Genomic DNA, 24,446 nt, shown 5'->3' with positions numbered 1-24,446 from the left:
CAAAGTGATCCCTGCATGGCCCCATGGGAGTCTGACAACCAATCAGAACACAAGCTCAAATTCAGAGGGTATAATACCCAGGCACTCTCAGCATCTCTGCCCTTTTTTCTGCCCAGGATCTCAAGCCATGCGACCCTGTTCATCAATAATCCTTTCCAAGCAACTTCCATGAATCCAGTGTCTTTTTTCCCCACTTGGAACTGAACCCAGATGGATATTTCTTCCAACAGTATAAAGCTGATTTCTTTGGAGAAGCAGAAAGTGCACAGATCACTGTACTCGAGCCTACATTTATGACCTTAATTATCTGCTGCAGCTGTCTAAGGGTGAAAAATGGTCATACTTGGCTAACTGGATAAGTATCTTGCTCCTATATATATATTTAATCTGGACATTTTTAGTGTCTTTATTGTTTTCGGTATTTTTAATCGTAATATATATTTTTTTGAATTGTAAGCCGCTCAGAGTCATTGACTAAGATGGGCAGCTGTAGAATTTGAATACATACCTCTATGCCTAAATGAAGTCTCCCTTGCAGGGCTGTTGCAAGGTAAAAAATGCAGCAGAGGAAAACCTCTGGGTCAATTTGCACCCTTGGAGGAAATGTTATTAAGTACATAACAGTTAATCGATAATCCTAAGTAAAGACCTAATGGAACGTTGGGCAATAAATCTACAATAAAACTATCTGAGTAATAAATCTTGCCCCGTAAATGAGTTAATACAGGATGACGCCTGTATTTTAAATAGTTTTATTGGGATTTTAAACAAGAAATATAGAAACTAATAGAAACTAATATTTAGAAGGAAGGAAAGAAGGAAGGAAAAACAAAGCCAGAAGTGCAGGGGGAAAAAAACAGTCTGATTTTCTTTTGTAGCAGTTATAAATGGAAATTAACTTCTTACTTGATGGTTACCACACGGCTCTCACTTTTTCTATAATCTTATTTTTTAATCATCAAAACCATATATCAAAAATTCATTTTTCTCCCCCCTGTTTCATGCACACAAGGTCTATAAGGGTTTTCCAGTCAGTGTTAAACTTAATGTTTTTACTCTGATCAAAGATGTCAATTTGGCCGATGACCTTAGTGTGTTTGATAGACAGAGCAGGATTCACAAACATGAGGCTGAGATAGCTTTCTCCAATAAAAGATAATTAGTTTAACATTCAAAACTGTGGCAACCACCAGAGACAGTCTTGTTATTGTCTTCCAACTGAAAAATCCCTCTCGGCAAATCATCCATCTCCACTCTTGAAGTTAGACATGGCAACAACTGCCTAGGGCCTTTAACGTTCTAACCAGATCTTAAGAGGGCAGAACTTGTGCTTCATTTGAACATCTTCCATTCTGAGAGGTTCTTGGTCCTCTCTGAGCTTGATTGTTTCTTGGAGATGTTGCTCTGACCTAGGCTTCCTTAGAAAGCATGAAGCCAAGTCTTAGTCCCGTAAAACTCTTTTATTTATATGACTGTAAATTACTTTCATGTACAGTCCGCAAGGCTTGACAGTCTTTCAGAGGAAGGTTATCAACACCCACCTTTATCTCACTTGGAACGCTGCCAGAGAGCTCATTTCCAGATGCAGGGCAAGGCCAAACTTGGCACAGAGTCACAAACAGAACTTTCAAGTCTTAAATCGGCCAAATTGCTGCCTGCAAAAGCCCACGTCCTGTTCGCTACTCTTTTATGTCCTATGGGAGGAGCCAATCACCTCCAAGGTGTGGCCTTACTCCCAAATCGACCCTGCTTTCTTAATTGTTCTTGTCTTCTGGCAGCTCTGCGCATGCGCACACTGGGAACAGGCTCCAGTTGTTCCTCTGCCTTGCTGATGTCTGACTCCGGAGGCATCTGATAACTACCAGATGGCCTTGGCCCCCTCTCTGCCTCTAACGCAGAGTCCTCATCTGAGCCTTCCCCAGACTCCAGGACTGGTCCATTTTCCTCCCCAACCACTTCACTGTCCGAATCTGTTGCCAGCTCTGCTGGTTGCTGGTGGGCCACAACAAAGGTCTCATTACCCAAACTAGGTAACATCATCAGTGCTGGTCCTGTTGAGGTTACCTAGTGTTACCTAGTTTGAAATGTCTGCAAGAAAACAAGCAAGCTCAGAGAGCACCAAGGACCCCTGATATAAAGAGAATGCCTACAGAGATACAATTCAAAAACAGCCATATGGGATCCCGGTTGATTTGTTAGATTATGAAAAACAACCAAGCTCAGAGTGTCAGGGTTCCAAGTAATACGTCCATAGCAAACAAAACTCTGAGGCAGATGGATTCCTCAAAGAATAGTTTTATTGGATATATCATACTGGCACAGCCTAGTGAAAACCGACTCTGAAAGTTCCGCGGTTTTCACCTAATTAAAAGTAAAAGTTTTCCACCTTTCCCAAACAATCAGTCACATGGTCCAATCAAGGGGCTGTCCGGTTGCCTCGTAACTTCACTCCTCCTCTCTCTGGCCACCTGAGGGAATGTCCTTGGTTCCCAGGAGAAAGTATACAAAACCCCAGCTATCTCTAATCCCCCCTGCCTATCCCTCGGCTCCAGTGTGGCAACACTGAAGCTTCAAAATGGCTTCGGTCAGGCCAGCTTCAGGGTTGACACAGAGAGCGCAAAGGACCCAGGGGTGGGTTCTACTTACCTTTACTACCGGTTCACAACAGGGCCGTGCGTGCGTGCTTGCTTCGGACACATGCGTGCGCACTCTTCTGTGCAAACACAGAAGCTTTTCTGCAAGCGCAGAAGCATTTTGATGACATTGGGGTCGGTGGGCGGAGCCTCTTGCCGGTTTTACTACTGGTTCTATAGAACCGGTGTGAACCGGGGGCAACCCACCACTGGTTTCAACCCTGAGCTACAAATATTCTCCTTTATCCTCCATTCTCTACCTCTAACCATGATCCCTGCTAACCTTTTATGCCTGAGATAGGATTAGAACTCCCTTGGTTGATAGGCCAGCACCTTAACCAGGGGTGAGTTGCTGGGGGTTCGGGAGAACCTCTAGCTAAGATTCTGTGCAGTTCAGAGAACCCCCAAATCTCACTCCTGGCTGGCCCCACCCACTCCTCCTTTCCCCTCCCAGGAGTCCCCACACCAGTGGTGGGTTGCCCCTGGTTTGGACCGGGTCTATAGAACCAGTAGTAAAACTGGCGGGAGGCTCCGCCCACTGACCCTGACCTCATCAGAAGTGATCTGCGCATGCGCAGGCGCGATCCCGTTGCAAATCGGTAGTAAAGGTAAGTAGAACCCACCCCTGTCCCACACGGCCCATTTTGGATACAGGTAAGTGCAGGGCGCACGTGGAGGCTCAGGGAGGGTGAAAAACGGGCCTACTGGAAGTTCAGGAAGGCCAGAAACAGGTCCGTTTCCGACCTCCAGAGGGACTCCGGAGCCTGGGGAGGCTGTTTTCGCCCTCCGAAGGCTTGAGAAAAGCCTCTGGAGCCCGGGGAGGGCAAAAACGCCTCCTCCCCCATGATGCAGGAGGCCGACTAGGCCACGCCCACCATGGCCACGTCCACCAAGCAACTGGGCAGAGAACCTCTTGATAAAATTTTTGAAGCCCACCCCTGACCTTAACCACTATACCAATCTGAGTTCCCCAGTCAGCATGATGATTATTGAAAATTCTCATAGTTGAAGGTCACCCAAGATGGAAAGCGTCCAGATTCAGCAAGCCACACTGAAACAACGTCCTAACCTTACTCTCCTAAAGCAGAGAAGAAATCAAGATTGACTTGGAGTTCTCCAAGAATGTATTTCCTTAGTAACGGAAGATCCAGGTAGTCCTTGACTCAAACCACAATGGAGCCCAAAATTTCTGTTGCTAAGTGAGGCTGTTGTTAAGTGAGTCCCCCCCATTTTATAGCCTTTTTGCCACAATTGTTAAGCAAATCACAATGAATTATGCAGTCATTATGCGAATCTGGCTTTCCTCATTGACGTTGCTTGTGGAAAGCTGGCTGGGAAACATCACAAAAAGTGATCACATGACCCTGGGACAACACAACTGTCATAAAATACTTGCCAGTTGCCAAGTGACCATATTTTGAACACATGAGCAGGGGGATGTGGCAATGGTCATAAGTGTGAATGGTTGTAAATTGAGAACCGCCTGTAGTGGCAGTGCCATTTTGAGAATGGAGCAATGATTCTGCAACAGTAAGGAAATTGATTAGATAGATTAAATAGATCGAGATCGAGAGATAAAGAGATAGATAATGAGTTAAATCTGAAACTGCTTGGAAGTTTATTAAGTGACCTAAGCCCAAAATAAATGATTCTTGCTACAATTTAAGTGGAAAACCTTAAGTACCTCAAATGCTTAGCATAATCTGTTAACCTCCAGATGCACTGGAAAATCTCTGCTCCGTTAGAATTGCTGGAGTTGTTAAGATGCCAGCTGGAGGGTACCATGTTTAGAGAAGCTGATGGAAAGCTAAATTCACAAGAGCGTTTGTGACAGAGATAAAGCAATTACATTCCCAGATGCCTAAGTCCACTCACCTGTCCAGCTGGCTTCTAAAGCTCCTGGAGGGATCTGAAATGGGAAGAGAAAGAGAGAGAAAGTAATGAATCTGAGAACGGCAATAAGAACAGGTTGGATAAACCCTCTCTCTTCAAATGCATTTGAGGAACAAGACGAATGAAGGCCCAAAATAGTTCAGTGATTCCACAAAGAACCTAGAAAGAAACCGAGTTGTGTCGGTGAAGAATCTGTCATCCAGGCAAAGGTCTCTAAAGGTGGAATGGGACAACTCACCCAGGGGTGGATTCTAAATTTTTTTACTACTGGTTTTGTGGGCGTGGCTTATTTTGTGGGCATGGTTTGATGGTCATGTGACAAACAATTCTTTAGGATTTAGCAGAGATACTGGTCTACCAGGCTTTTAACTGCTTGCAAAGCCGTACCAGTCTACCCATTTGTTTTTCGAGCGCACTGGTCTATCACCGCACTGCCTTTTACCGCTCATCAACTGTAGGGCGGCCCTTTGAAGCGCCGCAGCAAGAGTTTAAACAGTTTTTTGCCATTCTGCCACCACTGAGAGCATCGGAAACCGCTTTCAGGCAGCTTGGCCTCAATTGCGAATTTACCACCACCGAGCAGTTTACAAGGAGCGGATCGGTTCTAGCCGATCAGTTGGAAGGCTTCTTGGCTTCCCAATTTAAAGCTAAGGTGTCTTGTTTTTTTTTTCTCTTCTTTGTCAAGTGAACCCTGATTTTTTCCTTCTAGCCGATCAGCTGGGACTCGGGAGGCAGCGAATAGATTGGGGGCGGGGCCAGGCAGAAGTGGTTGTCAGCACTTCAAGCTGCATTTACTCTAGTGTTGACATAAGAAGGAGAAGCGGAGGCATCTGGAAAGGGACGTTTGACTTTTCATCTACTTATTTTCCCTGGAGATAATATCCCCTAGGAGATGGGATGGGAGGGGGGAAATTCCTTTGAGCTGGAGCAGTAGATTAGAGGTAGAGTGACTTGGAAGATGGCCAATGAGTACAGGGGAGTGGGGAACGGAAAGGGAGGGTTTTGGGTCTGGAAGTCAGTGCTGGCTTCGATGGAGTCGGAGTTATAATGTCGTACTTAATAAATGGGAGTTTTCCTTCAAAGACTTTGTTTGAAATGCAATTTATTTGAGACGACCTCGAAACCTGACAGAGGTATTTACCGGTTCTCTGAACTACTCAAAATTTTCACTACCAGTTCGCAAGAACCGGGGAGAACCGGTAGCAACCCACCACTGAACTCACCGCAGCCAACTCACCACGGCCAACGTGCCATGGCCAATTCACTACAACCAACATGCCATGGCCAACTTGCCATGGTCAACTTGCCATGGCCAACTCGCCACAGGCCAACTCACTGCGGGACCATTCAACAATTCAATTTAATGATTTAAAATAGTTTAAAACATATTTTAATTTTCGTCATTCGCATTTCATTTTGTCCCTCAATTCGGCATCCTTTCTTTAACGATTCTATTCCACTATTTCTTCAATATTAGTGTAATTCTTGTCCTGTGGTGAGTTGGCCATGGCGAATTGTCCCGGGGTGAGTTGGCAGTGGAGAGTTGGCCATGTTGAGTTGGCCATGGCGAATTGACAGGCAAAGGTGCCTGAAGGTTGAATCATGGCAACTGTCCAGTTGCCATGATTCAACCTTCAAACTGAGTTGTACTTCAGAGAAGCGTGTGGCTATCTGCATGTAATACCGATGAACAGGTGTTTTCAGCAGGTGACTCACCAGGGGTCCAGTGCTGTGGCTTAGAGCAGCTTGTTGTTGTCTTCGTTGTTCCAGTAACTTCCGCACAGTCTGAGGTGGTGGCCCTTTGCAGCCTTTAAGTAAACAGAGAGAATTGGGGTATTAGAACTGGGGTACGTGTGGGGAATCATCCATAATTTTCCCTTGAGGTATATCGTCTTCCGGGCAAGTGCCCCAATATCAGATTTTTAGCTACACAATTTGGGATGAACATCCTTTGAATGGTGTGGGAGTAGAAATGGATTTCCATAGGGAAAAAAAATGCTGACTACAGGAACCAGGAGCACTACTCAGGTGGCCCTGAGGACACAGATAAACCTCCAAGTGCTTCAACGACCCTCTAAAAGGATGCAAATAACCAGCTGTCTGCATGGAATGTAAATCCTTTCATTCCCTGCTATCCTGTCAGAGCTGAAGAAGCTTCTTGGTTGAGAAGTGAAACGTCTTCAAAGAAAAAACAAAAAAGTCCAGTTGCCTCTTGAAAAAGCATCTTTGGGACAGTCATGACCTGGATGACTGAGAATCTCTATAGACATTTAGAGAAGGATAGTTATATAGAAAACCAGCACCTGCCCCATAAAAAGTCTTCTAAACCAGCAGTTTATAGTTTCGGTAGAAACTGATTGGCAACCAGTTCCATGCCTTGCATGATAGGTGTCTTACCGGCAAGAGAGCTGAAGCCTTTGCACAATTATTTTGCCTAATCTTTCTCCCCAGTAACTCACATCTGTTTATTTCATGGCTTCAACCTCCATCACCGTGAATTCTTGAGCCTGGAAATTTAATGTCTGCTGCTGGTTCAATTTTGGTGGTATTGGGTTGGTATTGCCTGTTGACATAATCTTAGATTTATTTTTATTTTTTATTTTAATATGGAGTTTAATGTTAATCCTTTCACCTTCAACAAGATTCTCTCTCTCTCTCTCTCTGTCTGGGTATGTGTAATTTTAATTTTATTCGATTGTTATCCTATGCTTATTACCCTATAAGTAACTCAAGACAGCAAACATACATAATACCTCCTTCTCTTTCTCACAATCTCTTCTATGAGATTGGGCTCAGACCAGGGATGAAATCCAGCAGGTTCTGACAGGTTCCGGAGAACCGGTAGCAGAAATTTTGAGTAGTCTGAAGAACCAGCAAATACCACCTCTGATTGACCCCAGAGTGGGATGGGAATGGAGATTTTGCAATATCCTTCCCCCAGGAGTGGGGAGGGAATGGGGATTTTGCAGTATCCTTCCCCTGCCACACCCACCAAGCCAATGATTTGATTGCTTATTTGTACCCTATGACTATCATTAAGTGTTGTACCTTATGATTCTTGATGAACGTATCTTTTCTTTTATGTACACTGAGAGCGTATGGACCAAAGACAAATTTCTTGTGTGTCCAATCACACTTGGCCAATAAAACATTCTATTCTATTCTATTCGTATCTAAAAACAGCGTTCTGCATCTCTTTTCTAGCTGTTTCAATCCCAGGAGGAAAAGTTATGGTTTCAATTGAATGTTAAGCTTTCAAATCCTCTGAATCACTGTATGTGTTTAAGCCTTCAGCAAAAGATGCTTTAAGACTTCCGTGCTTCCAGCCCTTGAAAAAGTGGTATCATCAGCATGTTTGAGGTTGCTGAGGGTTGCTCCTGGCAATTTTAATTCCGTTCCAATCGCTTCCATTCCAACCCTTTCTCATGATATATTCTGCAGATTAGTAAAAACAAGCAGCGTGACCATGTACAATGTTAGGTAATGCTCCATTCCCAATTTAGAACCATTTAATTGTGCCACATTCTGTTCTAACTGCTCCTTCCTGGTTCATCATACCAATTCTTCAACAGACAGATTAGAGACTGGCCCTCCCATGTTTTCGAGGGCTATTCAGCATTCATTCTGGTGTACACAATCAAAAGCCTTAATATATTCAATGGAGCATGAAAAGAAATTTTGATATTTTTTTTGGTGTCTTTTCTAGAAGCCATCAAATGAGAGCAACATGATTTTAATGGTCCCAACCGCTTTGCGATCCACATGTATAGCTGGTGATTCTCCTTCCAAATATTAGAACTTTGAATAACTTTATTGTCACTTTGAACGTACACTAATCGGCATACATTAAAATGAAATTTTGCTGCATACAGCTCTCAAAGGGTTGCTCCCTTCAATATACACTACATAAAGGTACAAGTAAAGGTTCCCCTCGCACATATGTGCTAGTCGTTCCTAAGCTGAAGAGTCAGCGCTGTCTGAAGATGTCTCCGTGGTCATGTGGCCAGCATGACTAAACACCAAAAGCGCATGGAACGCTGTTACCTTCCCACCAAAGGTGGTCCCTATTTTTCTTGCATTTCTTACGTGCTTTCAAACTGCTAGGTTGGCAGAAGCTGGGACAAGTCACGGGAGCTCACCCCGTTACGCGGCACTAGGGATTCAAACCGCTGAACTGCCGACCATTCCATCGACAAGCTCAGCGTCTTAGCCACTGAGCCACCGCGTCCCTATACAGTACATACACATGACAAATAAAGAAACAAGCAAGCAAGCAAATAAATAAATACAAAATTATGCATATACCCACATATATGGTATGATACAGAGAAGCAACACAGTCTATGTTCGGATGTATACATGTACATGGTGAGAAAAACGAATCTCGCGAGTTTACCAGACGGATGGCATTGGGAACAAAGCTGTTCCAGAATCTGGCAGTCCTGCTAGAAATATTATTTGAATGCTTCATACGCTGCCCATTTCTTACACCCCACTTAATATTGCCACGCACACGATGTTTCTCCAAAAAGAGGGAACGCGATAGGGCAATGCTACCGGATCTGGGACTCAACTCCATTTGAGGTTAATGACATTAAGGGAATTAACACGGATGCATTTGTTTGCCCAGGCAGAACCTGAGATATTAGAAGTTTAATTCCTTCTTGGCTTGTCTGAACTGCTAATTGCATTTCGGGAAAGTTGATTCTGGTGCTCTTGGGTGCTTCTTTGCTGTGCAAACAGCATTTTTCTATGTCTTACTTGGCAAACAGCACTTTCTAGAGGGAGTCTTGTTTGAATCTATGTAGAGGGAAGACACAGCAAGAAAAGAAGTAATGGTGACTTGGTTTCTTCACACCCTTCCCTCAGTGGTAGCATCAAGGATGGGCCTTCTTCTTCTTCTTCTTCTTCTTCTTCTTCTTCTTCTTCTTCTTCTTCTTCTTCTTCTTCTTCTTCTTCTTCTTCTTCTTCTTCTTCTTCTTCTTCTTCTTCTTCTTCTTCTCCTCCTCCTCCTCCTCCTCCTCCTCCTCCTCCTCCTCCTCCTCCTCCTCCTCCTCTTTCTCCTTCTTCCTCTTCTTCTTCTGCCATATCCATCATCGGAGGTTGGTGATCATATTGGCGATCAGCAGCTGCATGAAAAAATGCTGTTGAGTTTTGTCCAAACCACTCCCTTCAATTTTGAAGCCGTGATGTTCTTCCTCTGCCTGGACTTCGTTTGCCTTCAATCTTTCTCTGGAGGAATAAGTGAAGGATGCTGTATTTTTCTGGGTGTCACATCACACATCCAAAATATTCTAACATTCTCTTTTTTATGGTTTTGATGATTTCCCTTGGCTTTCCCAGGCAGCTTATCACCTCCTCATTTCTGATTTTGTCAACCCAATTTATATGTTGCAGCCGCTGTAAATCCACATTTCAAATGCTTCTAGTCTCTTGGCTTTCTGTCAGAGTGGCTTTCTGTCAGAGACCAACTCTCCACTCTGTAGAGCAGGATAGAAAAGATGTAACCTCTGGGTTTTCTCTAACAGAATGGGCTTTCGCTAACAGAATAACAGAGTTGGAAGGAATCTTGGAAGTCTTCTAATCCAACCCCGTGGTTAAGCAGGAAACCCTATACCAATTCAGACAAATCGTTGTCCAATCTCTTCTTAAAAACCTCCAGTATTGGAGCACCCACAACTTCTGGAGGCAAGTCGTTCCACTGATTGATTGTTCTGACCATCAGGAAATTTCTCCTTAGTTCTAGGTGGATTCTCTCCTTGATTAGTTTCCACCCATTGCTTCTTCTCCTGCCTTCCGTTACTTTGGAAAACAGGTTGACCCTCCCAACACGCTCTTCTTTGTGGCAGCCCCTTAGACAGTGGAAGACTGCTATCATGTCACCTCCTAGTTCTTCTTTTCATAAGATTAGACACACCCAGTTCCTGCAGCTGTTCTTCATGTTTTAGCCTCCAGTCCCCTAATCATCTTTGTTGCTCTTCTCTGCACTCTTTCTAGAGTCTCCACATCTTTTTTATATTGTGGTGAAAAAACTGGATGCAATATTCTAAGTATGACCAAGTGTGGTCAAGCTAAGCAATGTTTTTTTTCTCTTTATGTTGAGGGCTATACATTGAGTCCAGGGGTGGGTTCTACTTACCTTTACTACTGGTTTGTAGCGCAGAAGCGTTTTGATGATGTCAGGGTCGGTGGGCGGAGTCTCCTGCCGGTTTTACTACCGGTTCTATAGAACCGGTGTGAACCGGGGGCAACCCACCACTGAGGTAGTCATAGAAGCAGAGAAAATTGATAGCAGAAAAGAGACTTAATGGTCCATCAAATCTGTCCTTTCAGTTTTTGTTTCTTTTCTGCTGCCAGTTCTCTTTTTCATTCATGCATTTATTATTTTTATGTATTGTTTGTTTTATTCTTGTCGGATGAAAGATTGATCCTTGACCTAGGACTGCAATCGAGACCACAAAATTTCCATTGCTAAGCATGGCAGCTGTTAAGTGAGTTTTGCCCCATTTTACGACCTTTCTTGCCACGGTTGTTAAGTGAATCATTGCAGTCGTGAAGTTAGTAAAACGGTTGTTAAGTGAATCTGGCTTCCCCCTGGACTTTGCTTGTCAGAAGGTCGCAAAGGGCAATCACATGACTTCGGGAAGCTGCAACAGTCATAAATATGAACCAGTGGCCAAGCACCTGAATTTCAATCACAGGATTGGGGGGGATGCTGCAAAAGTCTCGTAGGTGTGAAAAATAGTGATAAGTCACTTGTTTCAGTGCTGTTGTCATTTTGATCGCTAAATGAATGGTTGCAAGTCAAGGACTACCTGTATTTGGTCTTTGCATGCCAACCTTGGAATTACATCCAAAGTAGTGGACAAGACCAGGGCAAAGAAAAAAAGAAAAGACAACGGGATTTTATGCACAACTAATTTGAAATTATATTAAATTAATCAGATCTAGTAATGATGATATTAAATTTATCTTTATGCACTTAACCGTTCATTCCATATTAAATCCTAATTTCTCCATTATTATTAATTCCATCTTTATGATTTTATCATTGCCCTCTGGTGTCCCATGATAAATTGCATTTTGGCAGCTGGGGCCATCTCCCAGGTTTTCAGGAGGTGCAGGACCTCAAAAGGGGTGCTTCAGATTGAGAGAAAAGATTTTAGGGCAGTGTTCTGGGAGCATTCTGGGAGTTGAAGTCCTCACATCTTAAAGTTGCCAAGTTTGAAAAACACCGATTTAGAATAACAGGAGGAGAAGAAGGACTTCTGACTGAACAACACTGACTTGCCATATTTTGAAGGGAGTGAATAACAGGTTTTAGTGTAGGGTGCAAAAACCATGGTTTAGAGGCCATAATGAGGAGGCCATAATGAGGTGAAATGAGGACCCAGTTTGTGGGGGCAATAAGCTGACTTTGTATAAAATATACAAAAGAATGAAGGCTATTGCTTAACGCATTGTAAGCCGCCCTGAGTCTCCGGAGAAGGGCGGCATATAAATCAAATTAAAAAAAAAAAAATGCGTGTGCGCTGTCCTAGCAATTCCCTTTAAAAAAAAAAGTATATGCATTTTTCTTTAACATATATACCATATTTTTCAGAGTATAAGACGCACCTGAGTATAAGACACAGCTTAGTTTTTGGGGAGAAAAATAGGGGGGTGGGGGAAATCTGCCTTCCAGGTATTTATCTGGCTAACTTCTTAGTCTGGTCAGCTTCAGCACATTAGTTTGCTGTTTTTTTATCCCCTGCTTGGGGATAAAAAACAGCTTCTAAGGCACAGCTGAGAGGAAGCAGCAATGAGAGAAGCAGGCAGATCGCTTCACTTGGCTAGCGCCTAGTTAGGGCTGAAAAAAAGCTTCTAGAGAACATCTGAGAGTCGGAACAAAGCATGGAGATCGCTTTACTCGCTAGCGACTCGTTAAGTATAGCGGAGTGTCCTCTAGTGCTTTGTTAGCGCCTCGTTAGGGCTGAAAAAAAGCTTCGAAAAAGCTACCTTCGGAGTATAAAACGCACCCAAATTTTCAGCCTCTTTTGGGGGGGGGGGAAGGTGCATCTTATACTCCGAAAAATACGGTAAGTATTTAGTAAACAGTGTATTGTCTGGGTCAGTTTACATATACATAATAATATTGTGTTTCCCTGAAAATAAGACCCTGTTTTATATTTTTTTGAACCCTGAAATAAGCGCTTGTTTGCCTTATTGCCATGCGCTCAAAAGCCCAATTGGGCTTATTATCAGGGGATGTCTTATTTTGGGGGAAACAGGGTAGTAATAATAATAATATTCTTTACTTGTGTATAATAGTATTCTTCCAAACTCTAATTTCTGCCTTTATTATCTAACCATTGATAAAACAAATCCCAAGTTAAAAAACATTCTGTGTCTTCTTTGTCCTTTATCTTTAATGGTAACTTATCCATTTCCGCACCGTCTAATATTTTTTTTAAAATTATATTTTCATCTGTAGGAGTTTCCTCATTTTTCCAGTGTTGAGCAAATACAATTCTCGCTGCTGTCAAAACATGTAGTATTAGATATACATTCCCTTTGTCATATTTTTCTGGCAATATATTTAGCAAAAATATTTCTGGCTTTAAATCTATGTGTTGCTTTATCATTTTCTCTAACCGTGTATGTATTTTTTTTTTAAAATTTGATTTATATGCCGCCCTTCTCCGGAGACTCAGGGTGGCTTACAGTGCGTTAAGCAATAGCCTTCATACTTTTGTATATTTATACAAATTCAGCTTATTGCCCCCACAAACTGGGTCCTCAATTTACCTACCTTAGAAAGGATGGAAGGCTGAATCAACCTTGAGCCTGGCGAGATTCGATCTTACTTTAATTGCAGACAGCGGGTGTTAAATTACAGTGCTTCTGTCTGTTGAGCTATCCAGGCTCTGAAAAAAATTTTCATCCAATTTTTTTTTTTGGGTCTTTGGACACGTCCACCAGATATGGTAGTATGAGCTCAGTAGGCCCTCGTAACTTTCAAAGCCTCCTCCCAAAATGGAGACAAGCACAAACCTTACAGTCCTTTCATTTGCATTTCTAGAGTTTTGAGATCAGATTCTTAAAAGGTCAAGCAGTTGCTTTCGATCTTGCCTTCTTGCAATGGCTCACAGCATAATTTGAAACCGCTCCAGCCCTCCCTCTCATAAACCCTGAGGCCCTGACACCACCCACTTTGGGGAGTGCCGTGACTATGTGACGTGCAAAGCCTGGCCTTTGAGCTGATAGGAAGTTGTACGCTTCTTTTACTATTTCAAGAGGAAATCCTTCTACATCCAGTTTCTTCACTTCATCATTCAGTTCAATGGGGTTTGACATATCTTGGGGGTTCATATTGACATAGAGTTTATGATGGTTTATGGTGTCTTTAAAACGTGAGCTTTAATGACAATTCCAGCAGCAGAAAAGAAATGGTGGGGAATTCCAAAATATTTTGATGAACAGAAGGACAAGGGGTGACATGAGAGCAACGTTCCAATATCCCAGGGGCTGCCACAAAGAAGAGGGAGTCAAGCAGTGGTGGTATTCAGCCGGTTCTATCTGGTTTGGGTGAAATGGTAGTGGCTGTGGGATGCTCTGGCCACCAGCCCGGACGTCATCGCATCCCGTTTTTGACGCTCTGCACATGGGCGGAAGGCCCTGTGCATGCGCGGAGGTGCGCGGATGCTCACATTTGAAAGTAAAAGTAAGTGAATACCACCCCTGGAGTCAAGATATTCTCCAAAGGACCCGAAGGCAGGACGAGAAGCAATGGGTGGAAACTAATCAAGGAGAGAAGCAACTTAGAACTAAGGAGAAATTTTCTGACAGTGAGAACAATTAATCAGTGGAACAACAGGAACAATTCCTGTGCATTCGATGTAAGATGTCAATATTCAGCAAAAGAATTAGCTCTGATGTGGAGAGAAGGGCTGCTTCCCATCTATTTAGGATATTGGTGAGAAGCTGCTTAATCAATACGTTTAGATGGGATCTCAATGGTGAGGAAGCTAAAAGCGTAGGAAAATCCACTTGCTCAAATCTCAACCCTATCTTTTATTGCTTGTGATGTGGCACCACCTGGAAAGGGTTTTTAGGCAGAGGATCACGGTTCAGTAAAGAGAATATCTCAGGGGCTGCCCCAAAGAAGAGGGGGCCAACCTATTCTCCAAAGCACCTGAAGGCAGGACAAGAAGAAATAGAAGGAAACTAATAAAGGAGAGAAGCAACCTAGAACTAAGGATGAATTTCCTGACAGTGAGAACAATTAATCAGTGGAACAACTTGCCTCCAAGAAGTTGTGAATGCTCCAACACTGGAAGTTTTTAAGAAGAGATTAGATGACCATTTGTCTGAAATGCTATAGGGTTTTCTGCCTAAGCAGATTGTTGGACTAGAAGACCTCTAAGGTCCCTTCCAACTCTATTGTATTGTATTGTATTGTATTGTATTGTATTGTATTGTATTGTATTGTATTGTATTGTATTGTATTGTATTGTATTGTATTGTATTGTATTGTATTGTATTGTATTGTATTGTATTGTATTGTATTGTATTTCTGCAAGAACAAGCTGGGTATCTCAGCCCCAAGCAATCCGTTCCACCTTGAAACTCTTGATTGATGCCTCTTTGAGGCCCTTGCACACACACACACACACACACACACACACACAGAGACAAAAACAGCTGGTTTCCGTTTCTCAGACCTGGATCTGACTCTGCAGCTGGAGGCTTCACCTTCCCCAAAAGCCCCTGGGTGTTTCCTCCCAACGTGGTCTCATCAGCTCCCTCCGAAGAGCCAGGGATCCACCCACCGTGCAAATGGTCAGGCTAAAGAATGGATTAGAGCAGCAGCACCTTTCTTTCACAAGACATCCTGGATCAAGTCCTAACAGCCATGGAAAGTCCTGAACCAGCATTTATCCTTCCCCCCTTCCCCCCAGCCACCTCCGTCCCCATTTTTCCCTGCCCTTGTCAGAGTTCAGTTCAGTTGGCGAAGAAGAAAAATCACCTTGCTTTTCGTTCTGCTCATGAATCACAGTTGCCCTCTCGCTGGCCTTTAGTCTCATCCCCTGTAATGTTCCATCTCAGCACAAAAAAAAGATCTTTTCCAAAGCAGGTGATAACAGTCCCCTCCCCTCCCTCTTTATTTTTCCTAAAAGCAGACCAGCAAGCGTTAATAGGGAAAGGAGGGCAGATCAAGAATAGCAAACGGTTCACAGGCCGGTGCTGTGCGGTTGCCTAGCTGACTTTGCTAAATAACCCAGGGCATTGCTTCCGTGATGGAAGACATGACAGCGTCTGGAGGAAGTGAGGTGGAAGAGACGTTCAGCAGTCGTCAGGCTTATCTCTCCACTAAAACAAACATTTCCGAAGCCACAAGTTCAGGTTATTTCCGATTGCTGTATGTTATGTAAGTCATTTCAAGAACTAAGCGAGTGCGAAGCAGAAGGAAATAGTAGCATCTACTCAGCCAGGTCCCCAGGGCTAGCAAGGGGATTGATGTAATGGGCAGAAGGAATAACCTTGAGGAACGGGAAGAAGTATCCCAACCTAGACAAGGATCAGATGGAAGAAATAGGAGTCCAGAGCAGAAATGTAGTTTAAGGGGCTGCCACAAAGAAGAGGGGGTCAAACCAGGGGTGGGTTCTACTTATGTTTACTACTGGTTTGGAGCGGGGCTGCGCGTGCGTGCTCACTTCGCTCACTCGCGCGGTCTCCTGCGCATGCGCAGAAGCGTTTTGGTGACGTTGTTTGGGGCCTCCCGCCGGTTTTACTACCGGTTCTATAGAACCGGTGCGAACTGGGAGCAACCCACCACTGGGTCAAACTATTCTCCAAAGCAGGGGTCACCAACCCTTCAGACCTCAGGGACCACTAAATTCATAATTTTAAATCCCGCGGACCACTCATATGATTTTTTAAAAAGAAGAGAAATAGTATTTAGTGCAATATAAAAAATGCAAATACTTTTTCTGCGGACCACCAACGTTTTCTCACGGTCCGCCAGTGGTCCATGGAGCACCTGAAAGCAGGACAGGGACAATGTGCAAAGCCTGGCCTTTGAGCTGATAGCAGTTGTACGCTTCTTTTACAATTTCAAGAGGAAATCCTTCTACATCCAGTTTCTTCACTTCATCATTCAGTTCACTGGGGTTTGACACGTCTTGGGGTTTATTTATTTATTTATTGGTTCGATTTATATGCCGCCCTTCTCCGGAGACTCAGGGCGGCTTACAATGCGTTAAGCCTTCATACTTTTTGTATATACCTGCTTAGTAGGGCTTTCGGCCCCCCCAAGCGGTGTTCTTTTTTTTTTATACAAAGTCAGCGTATTGCCCCGACAATCCGGGTCCTCATTTTACCTACCTCGAAAGGATGGAAGGCTGAGTCAACCTTGAGCCTGGTGAGATTTGAACTCGCAGTAATTGCAGGCAGCTGGTGTTACTTAACAGCACTTTAGTCTGCTGCGCCACCAAGGCTTCACATTGACATAGAGTTTATGGCAGTTTATGGTGTGTTTAAAACTGTGAGCTTTAATGACAATTCCAGCAGCAGAAAAGAAATGGTGGGGAACTCCAAAATATTTTGATGAAAAGAAGGACTAGAGGTGGACATGATAGCAGTGGTCCAATATCTCAGGGGCTGCCACAAAGAAGAGGGAGCCAAGCTATTCTCCAAAGCACCTGAGGGCAGGACAAGAAGCAATGGGTGGAAACTAATCAAGAAGAGAAACAACCTAGAACTAAGGAGGAATTTCCTGACAGTGAGAACAATTAACCAGTGGAACAACTTCAGAAGTTGTAAATGCTCCAACACTGGAGGTTTCTAAGAAGAGATTGGAGAACCATTTGTCTGAAGTGGTGTAGGGTTTCCTGTTTGAGCAGGAGGTTGGATTACTAGAAGATCCCCTAAGGTCTCGCAACTCAGCTACTCTGTTAAGAAAATATGACTGTCCCTAGATCTCATGAAGCTAAACGGAGAGAGGGGAAAACATACTCAGACTTATAATATTATAACCTTATAATAAAAGCATTAGCTTACATGTCTTTGCTTTCCAGGTTTAATCCACCTGACAGTTACATCTGTCCCATAACAACCTGTGGCCTCAACGGTGCTTGCATCTTTTAGCTTAAATTCAAAGCCAGGCTCAACGGCAGTTGGGATCTTTCCATCCTTAACTGCTCAGAAGGCAGGGAAGTAGAAACTGGGTGGGATAGCAGAGAAAGAGAGGAGAAGGGGCAGCAAGGGAAGCCGCAGCTGTAAATGTTATCAGTGGATAGACAGGCAAGCAGAAAAGGATGAAGTGGCAGTAGAAAAAGGCAGTGCTGCTATATTCCCCATTGCTTTGCCCGAAGCAGGAGGAGAAGGAGAAGGAGGAGAAGGGAAGAGAAGAGCTGCTAAGGGAAGTTGGTCCTGGGAAAGTGGAAAATGTGAGAAAGACATTCAAAGTAGCCTTGTCTTGATTCTCTTTGGTATAAGAAGAGGTGAAAGAAACGCTGGCCAGCTTTCAAGGTTCTCCTATTTTATTTCCCAGAACAATACAGTAACGTTTCTGGCATCCTTGTGGTGTCTGTTTTTTGACCAGGTCTACCAAAAATAAATAAATAAATAGAATAACATTCCCCCAGCTTGGCACCTTCCTGGGGCACCAAGACTTTGCCCATCAGAATGGACAACAATTTTCAGGCAACATTTCTGCAATGTTTGCTTGAAATCTTGGAGACCCACTGCTGGTGGATACAAGCCAGTTACCCTTGATCATCATTAAGTTTGTTCGTAGGACGGTATACACCATATATGACTTTGGGTAGCTTGTGGTAAAATCCCCCCTGATCATTATTAGCGTGAAAGCAAGCCTCGATGAGCAGGCATGTAATCATCACTTAGACATCAGCGTCTTAAAACATGTGCCTCTCTACACAGCTGTAACTTTCACATCCTTGAGAGTGCCTCCTTTCCCACTAAACCTGTCTGCTAATTTCACACAGATAGAGAAGACACAGTAGAGATCCCACCCCACCCCTAACTTACCAACACGGAAGAATGTAACAGGTTTCATTAGACATTTCATTTCTTTTTTAAACTCCTACTTTCCTTAAAGAGCCAAGAAGCTGGCATACAACCCAGAATTATCACCTAACAGATTAACAGAGTTATTAGAGTTGGAAGGGACCTTGTAGGTCATCTAGTCCAACCCCCCACCCAAGCAGGAGACCCTACACCATTTCTGACAGATGGCAGCTCAGTCTCTTCTTGAAAGCTTTCATTGATGAAGCTCCCACAACTTCTGAAAGCAACTTCTGTTCCATCGGTTGATTGTTCTCACTGTCAGGAATCTTTTCCTTATTTCTAGGTTGAATCTCTCCTTGATCAGTTTCCATTCATTATTCCTTTTCTGGCCTTCAGGTGCTTTGGAAAATAGCTTGACCCCTTCCTCTCTGTGGCAGCCCCTCAAATATTGGAAACCTATAAACCTAGATACCTAGAAAACAACAGTACAACTAATCCTCAATTTACAAGAGTTTTTTAGTGACCAAGTTACAACAGCACTGAAAAAAGCGATATGGTCATTTGTCACACTCACAACCATAGCAGCCTTCCCATGGTAGCATGATCAAAATTCAGATGCTTGGCAACTGACTCACATCTATGACGGATGCAACGTCCCAAGGGTCACGTCATCCCTTTTTGCCATCTTCAGCAAAGTGAATGGGGAAGCCAGATTCATTTAACGACCGTGTTACTAGCTGAACAATGCAGCAATTCGCTTAACACCCGTGGCAAGAAAGGTCGTAAAATGGGACAAATTCATTTAACTGTCTCACTAAGCAAATTACATTTTGGGCTCAATTGTGGTTGTACGTGGAGGATTACTTGCAATCATAAACAAAGGCATAATATAGAAAGAAATGTTAAAACTACTTGAAGGCGAAGGAGCGCCCTTTTGCAGCGGTTCTTCAACCTTGGTAATTTGAAGAGGTGTGGACTTCAACTCCCAGAATTCCCCAGCCAGCTTGGCTTCTGGGAGTTGAAGTCCACGCCTCTTCAAGCTGTCAAGGTTGGGAAATGCTGCCCTTTTGGATTTTCCCATGCCTGCATAAAACAAACTGTCGAGCCAGGAGAAAACGTTTCTCCTCGTCTCCTTGCAAGCAGAAAATCATCCTTGCAGAAAGAAGGATTAAGAGTTCAGCATTAGGGCCTTCCAACCTGCAGATCAACACGTTTATCCCCCCCTCCCCATTTCTTTAATCCACTTTTTTTTTTTTTTGCAAGGCCCCCATCCTTCCTCCATCCTAGGCTGCATCTTATCCCTTCTGGAGATCGCGGCATGCCGGGAGCCGTTGAGGGATAAATAAATAACTAAATGGCAAGAAATCAAACTGACATCTGAGTTAGAGTTACATTCCCGGTAATAACTCGCTGTAAATCACGCCGGATGTGGAGGGGCCATCATTCTTTTCCGCTAATGTCTTCCGCTGCGATACTGGGATTTGGAGTCATGAAGGAAATGGATTGGAAAGGTGGGGACAGATGCTCAGGAATATTTCATACAGGTGAGGATGAACACATGGAAGGAAAGGGTAGTCTTCTGCAGGCCCAGCCTTAGGGCTCAGGGTTGTAGGAAAGCCTCATTTGGAGAGGTAGGTTTACAAGTGGCCCTTGAATCACAACGGTTCATTTAGTGACCATTCAAAGTTACAACGACAATGGAAAAGCGATTTAGGATCATTTTTCACACTCACAACCGTTGCAGGGTCACGCGATCAAAATTCAAACATTTGGCAATTGACTTGTATTTATGACAGTCGCAGTGTCCAGGGGGGGAGGTATGTGATCCCTTTTTTATGAGCTTCTGACAAGCCAAGTCAATAGGGAAACCAGATTCACTTAACAACCAGGTTACTAGCTTAACAGCTGCCATGATTCACTTAACAACCGGGGCAAGGCAGGCCGTCAAATGGGGGCAAAACTCACTTAACAAATGTTTCGCTTAGCCACAGAATTTTCGTTCTAACCTTCACACCCATACCCAGGTTCCAATGTGGGGTGGATGGTCTGGCTTTGCTCAGAAACTAAATGTTTTTACAGATTAACAGAGTTGGAAGGGACCTTGTAGGTCATCTAGTCCAACCCCCCACCCAAGCAGGAGACCCTACACCATTTCTGACAAATGGCAGTCCAGTCTCTTCTTGAAAGCTTTCAGGGATGAAGCTCCCACAACTTCTGAAGGCAACTTCTGTTCCATTGGTTGATTGCTCTCACTGTCAGAAAATTTCTCCTTATTTCCATTGAATCTCTTCTTGTTCAGGTCCATCCATTATCCCTTGTCTGGCCTTCAGGTGCTTTGGAAAAATAGCTTGACCCCCTCCTCTCTGTGGCAGCCCCTCAAATATTGAAACACTGCTATCATGTCTCCCCTGGTCCTTCTCTTCACAAGACTAGCCATGCCCAGTTCCTGCAACCGTTCTTCATATGTTTTAGCCTTCAGTCCCCTAATCATCCTGGTTGCTCTTCTTTGCACTCTAGGAGTCTCAAACATTTTTTTTTTAATAGTGTGGTGACCAAAACTGGATGCAATATATGTTCCTCAGGGACTTTAGGAACCTGGTCTGTCAGAATTCTAAATTGGGCCAGGGTGGGGAGGGGGAACCCCTGGCCCTGCTAGCGGAGAATGATGGGGACGGTAGTCCGATTTTACCAGGAAGACACCTGGAGGGAGTCGGCTGCATCCGAAAGACATTTGTTTGGTTCTGTTTTCAGCAGGGGGTTAAAACATTTCTGTCTGAAAAGAGCTCAGCTGCAGAAGCCAGAGGGACTTTTTAGCACTTTAAATGTCACGATGGTAAGTAAAAATAAAGCAGTCCTGCGGCTCCTAAAAAACCAGATCATTTTAAGAACTCCTTAAAGTGGTGTTTCTCAACCATGGCAGCTCGAAGATGTATGGACTTCAACTCCCAGAATTTCCCAGCCAGTATACGCTGGCTGGGGAATTCTGGGAGTTGAAGTCCACACCTTTTTTTGAGTTGAGAAGGTTGAGAACATAGCCTTAAGGCTTATTTCCTTTAATTTCCTGTTGTTGTTGGGTTTTTTTGCTCAATAAAGTCCAGGGACAAAGAAAGGGTTACAAAATCACAAATCACTCTTGGGACACTCATTTAATGATGAGCTTTGCTGCCTGAGATGAAAAGCAGCCCACTCTGTGATCATTTCAAGCGCTCCACCACACTTTCCATGGTTAGAGCCTAAGGCAAGTCTCCACACTACCCTCTAAGGCACTATAAAGATCAGTCCATTATAAATAAATATATATTATTAAAAAAGAGTTATAATTTTGCAGGGGGTGCTTTGTTGCCCACGGAAAGAATAGGATAGAAACGTTTTTACCTAAACGACAGGGATGGCTCAATGGGAGACCCTTCTCGTTCAGAGACAGAGTAGCTGTGAGCTGTAAGTAGCTCTTGACTTACAACCGTTTGTTTAGTGGCCATTTGAAATGACAACAGAAGTGACTTATTTTATTTATTTATTTATTTATTTATTTATTTATTTATTTATTTATTTATTTGATTTGATTTGATTTGATTTGATTTCTATACCGCCCTACTCCCGAAGGACTCAGGGCGGTGCACAGCCAAACAATAAAATACAAACATACAAAATTTAAAAGTGGAATTAAAATCAAATTAAATAGTTTTGGCCCAAACAAATTAAAACCCCAATCAATTTAAAACCAATTTTAAAATTTGAATATATAGAATACTAAAAGATATTAAAAATTTAAAAATCTTTTATAAAAGAGGGAGAAAATTAGGCCAGGCCCGCCTGGTGAAATAGAAAGGTCTTTAAGGCGCGGCAGAAGGTGCGCAGATCCGGGATCCTCCGTATCTCTGGAGGGAGCTCGTTCCAGATAGTAGGTGCCCCCACAGAGAAGGCTCTCCCCCTGGGGGCCGCCAGTCGGCATTGTTTGGCCGACGGCACCCGGAGGAGCCCCTCTCTGTGGGAGCATACCGGCCGGTGGGAGGCTATTGGTGGTAGTAGGCGGTCCCGCAAGTACCCAGGTCCTGAGCCATGGAGCGCTTTAAAGGCTGGTCTTTGCACTTACGACCTCTGCAGCATCCACCCTGAAATGGTATAGGGTTTCCTGCCTAAGCAGGAGGTTGGACTAGAAGACCTCCAAGGTCCCTTCCAATTCTATCATTTTATATTCACCCCATCATGCGATTAAAATTCAGGCACTTGGCAAAAAAGGCACATATCTTACAATAGTTGTCGTATCCCAGGGTTATGTGATGATCACTCTTTGTGACATTCTCAGCTGGCTTCCCACAAGCAAAGTCAAGGGGGGTGGGGAAAGCTGGTTTCCCTTAACCCACCATATGATTCACTTAACAACCAGGACAAGAAAGGTGTGACTCAGTTAACAACGACATGGCTTAGCAAGGGACATTCTGGTTCCAATTATGGCTGTAAGCAGAGGACTACCTGTCCTGTACAATAAGCGAGACTTCCTGGAATCAAAGGTCCCTTGAAGAAGACCACACCTGTGCTCACCTTGACAAGGCCCTTGGCTTTATCAGCCAAGGCAAACCTTTCTCCAGTGTCATACATGCCGGAAGAGATATTTTTTTAAGACAACTGTCTCACTAGAAATCACAGCCTGTTATCAGAGACCATCACATCGGGAGATGCGCTCGGTCCAATAGAAATCCCTCAATTGGATGTGTCAGATGTAAATGCCTTATTCTCTATTGTGTAAATAATGTATATATGGGACATCAGGGGTTAACTTATTCTTTGGATTTTAATGTATTCATAATTTACCACTCCCATTCCTGGCTCCACCCCTTGTATATATAAGGAGCCACCCTCACCATTTTCTTTGCTTCTATCTTGAATATTCAGCGAATATAGAATGCCTATTATTATTAAAGAGAAATATATTTAAATCTCTAATTCTTATTATCTTTATTGAGTCTGATCCTGAAAATATTGCAACAAGCTGGTAGCAGAGGATGGTTAATTGACTCAATAAATAATTAAAAATGTCTAAGAAAGATAGGCCCAACACCAGGGCCTACAGCAAGGAAATAGAAACTGAACAAGAGATGATCAACGAATCCACTAACGCGATTTCGAGAGAATCCGAAGAATACACCACTGAAGAAGAAGAACTGATAAATGAAAATAATGACCAGGAAGAAATCGAAATAGAAAATAACGAACTCAGGTCAGAGATATTGAAGATACTAAAAAGCCAGAAGAACGATGAAAGCCTCATCGCGAACCTCCAAGAAATGCTGAAGAACAACGGAGCAGCGAGAGAGAAAAACGTCGTTAAAGAAAAACCCAAAGATCAAAAAACTGTGAGTGAAATGAATACTGAGAAAGTCGTTGTAAAAAAGAAAAGATGTGATCCCGCGCGAAATTTTGAATGGCAGCCATCTTGGTTTCAACGAACTTCAAAAGAGAATGGAGCAGAGCCAATCAAAACGCTCAGTTCAAAATTTCTGGCGCGAAAAACGCTATCAGACGACGAAAGTGAAAAAGAAGACTCAAACTCTTCAGAAGAACCAGAATCAGAAAGTGAAGACGATTTAACAAAGTCTCAAGTAAAGTCAGCAATGAAAACGCTTTTTGCTGCTTTTGGGCCAAGATTGAAAATTTCCAAGGCACCAACGAAGAAGCAAGAGATCAAACCGACAACTCGAGACCTGCACGCTCCCATCCTGACTTCGAAGGCGACGACACCTGAGCCCAGAGAGCCATGCCGATTCCGTCCTACACCGCAGACCGGATCAAGTGCCAACGCACACGAAAGAAAGAGAAGAGCTGTCGCCACCACCAGAACCCCTAAAACCGAACCAGAGACCGACTCATCTGAAGAGGAGCGGAACGAGAGAGCTGAAATGGAGAGAACCT

The 24,446-nt window shown here is 43.5% G+C and overlaps 1 protein-coding gene across 1 annotated transcript in view; it reads right to left on the bottom strand.

The window, feature by feature from the left end:
• NFKBID (NFKB inhibitor delta) overlaps positions 1-23,135 on the bottom strand; it is a 36,355-nt gene extending 13,220 nt beyond the window's left edge. The window contains exons 1-4 of the mRNA XM_070950033.1: positions 23,079-23,135; positions 16,494-16,548; positions 6,243-6,334; positions 4,509-4,542 (exon numbers count right to left, since the gene is read on the bottom strand). Coding sequence (XP_070806134.1) covers positions 4,509-4,542; positions 6,243-6,334; positions 16,494-16,548; positions 23,079-23,135 — 238 coding nt within the window. The remainder of the gene's footprint in view (positions 1-4,508; positions 4,543-6,242; positions 6,335-16,493; positions 16,549-23,078) is intronic.
• Positions 23,136-24,446: the final 1,311 nt, after the last annotated feature.

Source organism: Pituophis catenifer, unplaced genomic scaffold (genome assembly GCF_029215685.1).
Source record: "Pituophis catenifer annectens isolate HBS135680 unplaced genomic scaffold, rPitCat1.0.hap2 SCAF_9, whole genome shotgun sequence".
Taxonomy (NCBI): Eukaryota; Metazoa; Chordata; class Lepidosauria; order Squamata; family Colubridae; genus Pituophis; species Pituophis catenifer.
This window is presented reverse-complemented; position numbering and strand designations above follow the sequence as displayed.